This window comes from Oncorhynchus masou, chromosome 1 (genome assembly GCF_036934945.1).
Source record: "Oncorhynchus masou masou isolate Uvic2021 chromosome 1, UVic_Omas_1.1, whole genome shotgun sequence".
NCBI lineage: Eukaryota > Metazoa > Chordata > Actinopteri > Salmoniformes > Salmonidae > Oncorhynchus > Oncorhynchus masou.
In genome coordinates, this window is record NC_088212.1 from 80,625,587 (window position 1) to 80,633,344 (window position 7,758).

Genomic DNA, 7,758 nt, shown 5'->3' on the forward strand with positions numbered 1-7,758 from the left:
TCCACCCCGCTGATCCTCAACACTGGGGCCCCACAAGGGTGCGTTCTGAGCCCTCTCCTGTACTCCCTGTTCACCCACGACTGCGTGGCCACGCACGCCTCCAACTCAATCATCAAGTTTGCGGACGACACAACAGTGGTAGGCTTGATTACAAACAACGACGAGACGGCCTACAGGGAGGAGGTGAGGGCCCTCGGAGTGTGGTGTCAGGAAAATAACCTCACACTCAACGTCAACAAAACTAAGGAGATGATTGTGGACTTCAGGAAACAGCAGAGGGAACACCCCCCTATCCACATCGATGGAACAGTAGTGGAAAGGGTAGTAAGTTTTAAGTTCCTCGGCATACACATCACAGACAAACTGAATTGGTCCACCCACACAGACAGCATCGTGAAGAAGGCGCAGCAGCGCCTCTTCAACCTCAGGAGGCTGAAGAAATTCGGCTTGTCACCTAAAGCACTCACAAACTTCTACAGATGCACAATCGAGAGCATCCTGGCGGGCTGTATCACCGCCTGGTACGGCAACTGGTCCACCCACAACAGTAAGGCTCTCCAGAGGGTAGTGAGGTCTGCACAACGCATCACCGGGGGCAAACTACCTGCCCTCCAGGACACCTACACCACCCGATGTTACAGGAAGGCCATAAAGATCATCAAGGACAACAACCACCCAAGCCACTGCCTGTTCACCCCGCTATCATCCAGAAGGCGAGGTCAGTACAGGTGCATCAAAGCTGGGACCGAGAGACTGAAAAACAGCTTCTATCTCAAGGCCATCAGACTGTTAAACAGCAACCACTAACATTGAATGGCTGCTGCCAACACACTGACACAACTCCAGCCACTTTAATAATGGGAATTGATGGGAAATGATGTAAAATATATCACTAGCCACTTTAAACAATGCTACCTAATATAATGTTTTCATACCCTACATTATTCATCTCATATGTATACGTATATACTGTACTCTATATCATCTACTGCATCTTTATGTAATACATGTATCACTAGCCACTTTAACTATGCCACTTTGTTTACATACTCATCTCATATGTATATACTGTACTCGATACCATCTACTGTATCTTGCCTATGCTGCTCTGTACCATCACTCACTCATATATCTTTATGTACATATTCTTTATCCCCTTACACTTGTGTATAAGACAGTAGTTTTGGAATTGTTCGTTAGATTACTTGTTGGTTATTACTGCATTGCCGGAACTAGAAGCACAAGCATTTCGCTACACTCGCATTAACATCTGTTAACCATGTGTATGTGACAAATAAAATTTGATTTGATTTGATTTAGTTATACTGTATTGTTAGCCTGCATCAAAGCTAGCTGCTGGTCATACTGCATTGTTAGCCTGCAGAAGGCTAGCTGCTGGGCATACTGTATTGTTAGCTTTCAGAGGGCTAGCTGCTTGTTATACTGTATTGTTAGCCTGCATCAAGGCTAGCTGCTGGTCATACTGTATTGTTAGCCTACAGAAGGCTAGCTGCTGGTCATACTGTATTGTTAGCCTGCAAAAGGCTAGCTGCTGGTCATACTGTATTGTTAGCTTGCAAGGGAGGGTCAGTTCTTGTTAATGGTTAGCTTCCAGGCCTCCTAGTTAAACTGTTAGCTCGCAGCAGGCTAGCTGCTTCACTGACTTTGGATCAATGCCCTCTGTGACCATGCTCTGTTGTATTATAGTCTATTTATTCAACTGTGCAACCAAGACATTATCCACTTTATATTTGTAACACAGTCATACTTAGCATATTCATAATTTATACTGTATATCTTATTGTGTACATATCTGTTTTATTACTATGCATGCTACTTTACTCTAATTACTTAAGTCACTATTTTTTAGTGACTTTTGATTGTTATTGACATTATACTGCAATGTTGAGGCTAGTATGCAAGCATTTCACTGCATCCTTTATGCCTGCTGTAAACTGTGTACGTAACAAATACAATTCTAGGTGTTTGGAAGGGTCGTGCTTGGTGATGGTTAGCTTGCAGCTTGCCTCCTAGTTAAACTGTTAGCTTGCAGCAGGCTGGTTGCTTCACTGACTTCGGATCAATGCCCTGTGTGACCATAAGTGTTCCTCTGCATCTGACTAGCTGGATTTACTGTTATCTCAATGAGGTTGCTGACATCATATCCAGATTTCCTCTTTGAAATTGATTATGTTTTGTTTCTTTTCCAGTGATTTAAGTGGGTATGTTTTATAACATTTTAAAACGTCTTTGTATTACGTGTCTCAGAGGCACAGCTGGACCTTGCTAGAACTTACCCAGATTTGCCTTAGCTTTGAGTGGCACCTAGATTTCCTGCATCTTAGCTGTACCCATGCTAGCTGTGCTATGTTTCCAGATCTGCTGCTAGACAAATTGTATTTTAACTGTATCTAGATTTGCTGAAACCTACTGTATCTTAGCTGTACCTGTATACTTGGCAGATCTGCATTAGTTTTTCCTATGTTACAGTAGCTGTACCTATCATAGTAGCTTCACTGATCTTAACGTGGCTAAAGAGGTACATTGAGGCCAGTGTTGGGGATAGCAGGTTGTTTCAAAATGTATTCTATACATATGCTGAAGAGATCAATGGTAGGCAGACCATGGGGGATAGAACAAGGATGCTGTCATTGGCACCCATTCAAAAAAGATATGATTTAACAAAGTGGATATTAATCAAATCTGTAATGATTTATGTGTTCTAACAGGCCCACAATGTGGTTGATATAATCTGATTTGCATGCCGCATAATATTTAGAAGTTGTCCTTTCAGGTTTAGAAAAACAATATGCTAAATGCCGACTCCCGTTTCGATAAGCGAGCAATATAGAAATTGGTGGTGGTATTTGCAGTCATTTTTATATGTAATTTAGTTGATTGGTGACAATGACATTAACATGTAATGGGGTTGACACACATACAAACATTGTATGCTCAGTTTTACCAACATAGTGTTAAATACACTTAATTAAACAATAGCTTAAATGTATAGGCTAACTTTGATGGGCGGCAATGAGGAGATTGTTGATCTATCCCCCATGAGGGACAAGTGTGTGGCGTTTCCATGGCATTTCCATTGTTATGTTTGAACTCTTTCCTGACCTATAGTTTGCTAGTGTGTTCAGAGTCTGTGGTTTCCTTGTACGGTGGTGACAGAGATCTCTCAGTGGCAACTAGCGCTGCCCTGCCTTCTGTAAACAATGCTAGTTCACACAGTGACTGCATCCCAATTGGCACCTATGGGCCCTGGCAAAAAGCAGTGCACTATATAGGAAATGGGGTGACAATGGGATGCAACAATGTATCACTCCCTCTCTGTCAATGTTGCTGTAGGTCTCAGTCCTAGTATATCACCGAGTGTTGTTTTTTATGCGTGGCAGTATTTGATCTTGATTATGCTGACACTTATCAGTGGCAGAACAATAGTGAAGTCATTACACGGCCCTGTACTGTGTAGCGCTATCTCTTTAAGACTACAACATTATGATCAACGGTTCAACAGGTAGGAAGGACACTGTCCGGTGTAGTCCTGTTTATTGAAAGGAAGTTTGTAGTTTACCTTAGGGTTATGGAGAGACATAAAAGTTATCATTGGGTTAGAGTACCGCTGTCAACCGCCAATCATTTTCTGTCAGTTAAATATGCAGTGCACTGCATTATTAAAAACACTATAATCAAAACCATGTCTAACAGAATTTCAGAGTTCACATCTGCTAAATAACTTACAGTATCAGTCCATGTATTAGTGTATTGTATTGTCATTCCTCCATATAGTACATGGTATATTGGTATGACGCTAGTTAATTCAGTACATTGTGCATTGGTGTGACTCCAGCTAATTCAGTATATTGTGCATATAGGTATTTCTATTGTACATTGTATGGGGAGAAACTGGATTATTTCACTGTGTTACAGTGTGTCTATTCACAGTTACTATCCCTCCGGCACAATCTGACTGTCTCTGTCTGTATAAATTTGTTGGGAAAAACTGAAGTAAAAAATACTGTACTGAAACATCTCTATAGTACTGAAATGTTTCCCTATATACCACTTTAATTTAGCAGATGTTTTATCCAAAGGGATTTCCATTCCAGTGAGTGCATGTATTTTTATTATGCGAATGTGTCCCCTGCAGGAATTGAACCTCCGACCTTGGCGTTGCTGCTAATGATAATAATAATAATAATGATAATAATAATAATAATAATAAATTGCATTTGTAGAGCGCTTTTCATTTATAGACATAAATCACAAAGCTCCAGTAACTGAGCAACAGGACCACCACCAGATATGTCTGTATCTATGTCCTGTAGTAAGAGACTGAACTGAACAACATCTATAGTACTGGATCATATAGTGCTATATGTAGTACTATATCTAGTACTCTTTCTATTCTGTTAGGAACTGAACTCATGTTAGATACTGAACTGAACCACATCTATAGTACTGGTTCTTATATTGCTATATGTAGTACTATATCTAGTACTCTATCTATTCTGGTCGGAACTGAACTCATGCTCGAGACCAAACTGAACAACATAGTATTGTATCTAGTTATGGCACTGTACACATTTATAATACTGTATGTATTTAGAGACAGAACCACATAGTATTGTATCTAGTTATGGGACTTTACACATGTATAATAATGTATGTATTTAGACACAGAATCACATATACTGTATTATTGTATCTAAGTTCAGACTGTTTAAGAGGCTCCTGTCTAACTTACTATGCTTCTTTCCTTCTTTCTCTTTTCAGAAAAACCTCCACCACACAACAAGGTTTAAAATCATTGTTTAATCAAATTCATGTAGACCCACATGATTTCCCTCCTTCCATCCGTGTGTGTGTGTGTGTGTGTGTGTGTGTGTGTGTGTGTGTGTGTGTGTGTGTGTGTGTGTGTGTGTGTGTGTGTGTGTGTGTGTGTGTGTGTGTGTGTGTGTGTGTGTGTGTGTGTGTGTGTGTGTGTGCGTAGGTGTGTGTGTGTGACCATGTTATAGTTGCATTTGAAAGTGCTACATGTGCCTTGTAGACCTTTACTGTTGATTGTTTATGTTTCTCTATCCCTTCTTTTTCTGAATGATTTGGGTGGTAACGTCTTGTATTCAGTACTGTGTGTGTGTGTATCTGTGTGTCTGTGTGCACGTGTGTGTATCGATTCTGTGTGTGCTTGCGTCCATTTCCAAATGTATGTTTGTTTTGTGTGTGTGTGTTTGTGTTTAGGTGGGGAAGGGATCAGAGAGGATGAAGTGTTATGAAACATATTGTGGCCCTGAGCACCATGAACGACACATTCTATTGTCTTAGTGTTGAATACCAGCTCAGGAAATCACATTAAAATTGAATAATTTTCAACTTGCCCTGAGGGGGATCTCCATTCCCTGCCTCTGTGCTCTACTTAGCCTACACACACACACACACACACACACACACACACACACACACACACACACACACACACACACACACACACACACACACACACACACACACACACACACACACACACACACACACACACACACACACACACACACACACACACACCAACTCTCCTCCCTCTGTAGTTTATTTCTTTAATACTTCTGTCCTGATCTGACCTCCAGATGGACAGTACTTTTCCAAATTGGGCTTTTGTTTTCCGTTGTGTGTGTTTGCTGTGTGTGTGTGTGTGTTTGTGTTGCCTCACCTTCTGTTTGTGAATGGTTCCATGCCACAGTATGTTTAGCTGTGTGATGTTGTACTTCTCTTCTCTCTGCAGCCTCTCAATGTGCTGGATCCCAAAGTACTGGGCCTACAGGCTGTCGGAGGGTGAGTGACTTCTGACTGTCCCAAATGGCACCCTATTTCCTATATAGTGTACTACTTTTGATCAGAGACCTACTAGCTCTGGTCAAAAGTAGTGCACTATATAGGGAATAGGGTACCATTTGGGACATTCACATCAACTAAACATGGAAGGTTTCCCAAAGTCTGCGTAGCTAAAATAGTTATTTCTTTCCACAACCCATGCAGCCGTACAGCTGCAAGAGAGCAACTATATTCAAATTGGTATTTGACAGTTAATATTCTGTCCATGAACAAACTGAATTTGTAAATTAAATCACTTCAATGTTCTACGAGAGGTGTGCATCTAGGGGGGTGTCCCAAATGCCACCCTATTCCATAGTGCACTACTTTTGACCAGAGCCATATGGGCCCTCGACAAAAGTAGTCCGCTGTATAAGGAATACATTCTTAGATAAAAGTGCTATATAAAACCTAAAAGCCTTCATCAGCTGTCCCCATAGGAGAACTATTTGAAGAACCCTTTTTTGGTTCCAGGTAGAAATCTTTTGGGTTCCATGTCAAACTCTTTCCACAGAAAGGGTTCTACTTGGAACCAAAAAGGGTTCACCTATCGGGACAGCCGAAGAACACTTTTGAAAGCCTTTTTTCTAAGAGTGTAGGGTGCCACTTGGGATGCTCACTATATTGTTAAAATAAATACAATTCTGCTTTAGCAGAACACCAACCCTTGGTCTGGGTCTGGGTCTGGGTCGGGTCTGGGTCGGATCTGGGTCGGGTCTGGGTCGGATCTGGGTCGGGTCTGGGTCTGGGTCTGGGTCAGGTCTGCTCTAGATTGGTAGGACTGTTTTGATTCTATTCCTTCTCCCTAACTTGTACATTTGTTCTTCAGACCATTCAGTTTATTCACGCATCAACTTTCTCTCTCTCTCTCTCTCTCTCTCTCTCTCTCTCTCTCTCTCTCTCTCTCTCTCTCTCATTGGCTGGCATACTACACACATAGTATGTGTGTTGATATACTGTGGGTCTGTGTGTTTGTTTGTGCTGCGTGCTTGCTTGCTCGCTTGACTGTGTGTGTGTTTCTCTCTCTCTATGTGAGTGTGTTGATGTATGAGTCATTGTTTCTGTGCTGAAGCAGACTGTTTAATGTCTCTGTGGGCAGCTGATTAACACATTGGAGCTTTGGGGGAGAGAGCTGTAATTTGGTCCTGAACCCTCAGGCCTTCCATCCCCACCCACAGACAGCCAGTCCAAACTTCACTCCACTTAGCCTATACTTAACTAGAGAGGCACTAGCAACTTATAGCAGTTATACAGTATTTACTTACCAGGAAGTCATTGGCTGTGTCCCAAAATTCAAGACGGGTGCTCTAGATAGTTATTGTCAGGAGAAAGCTATTGTTAAGCCTGTCACAAAAACTACAACACACTCTAGTAAGAGCTCTTTTTAGAGCCTTCCCCAGTCCCCCTTTCTCTCTCCACCCAGCCTCTCTCCCACAGCCCAGTCCTGACTCTGACATGGCCAGGCTTCTCTCTCTCTCCCCCAGCCTCTCTCCCACAGCCCAGTCCTGACTCTGACATGGCCAGGCTTCTCTCTCTCTCCCCCAGCCTCTCTCCCACAGCCCAGTCCTGACTCTGACATGGCCAGGCTTCTCTCTCTCTCCACCAGCCTCTCTCCCACAGCCCAGTCCTGACTCTGACATTGCCAGGCTTCTCTCTCTCTCCACCCAGCCTCTCTCCCACAGCCCAGTCCTGACTCTGACATGGCCAGGCTTCTCTCTCTCTCCACCAGCCTCTCTCCCACAGCCCAGTCCTGACTCTGACATGGCCAGGCTTCTCTCTCTCTCCCCCAGCCTCTCCCCAAGCCTCTCTCCCCCAGCCTCTCCCCTAGTCTCTCTCCCCCAGCCTCTCCCCTAGTCTCTCTCCCCCAGCCTCTCCCCTAGCCTC

The 7,758-nt window shown here is 43.0% G+C and overlaps 1 protein-coding gene across 1 annotated transcript in view; it reads left to right on the plus strand.

Annotated features, from left to right (window-relative positions):
- The window catches only part of LOC135551546 (protein unc-13 homolog C-like), a 284,691-nt gene that overhangs the window by 53,872 nt on the left and 223,061 nt on the right, over window positions 1-7,758 (plus strand). Inside the window, exons 3-4 of the mRNA XM_064982756.1 lie at window positions 4,783-4,805; window positions 5,786-5,835. Coding sequence (XP_064838828.1) covers window positions 4,783-4,805; window positions 5,786-5,835 — 73 coding nt within the window. The remainder of the gene's footprint in view (window positions 1-4,782; window positions 4,806-5,785; window positions 5,836-7,758) is intronic.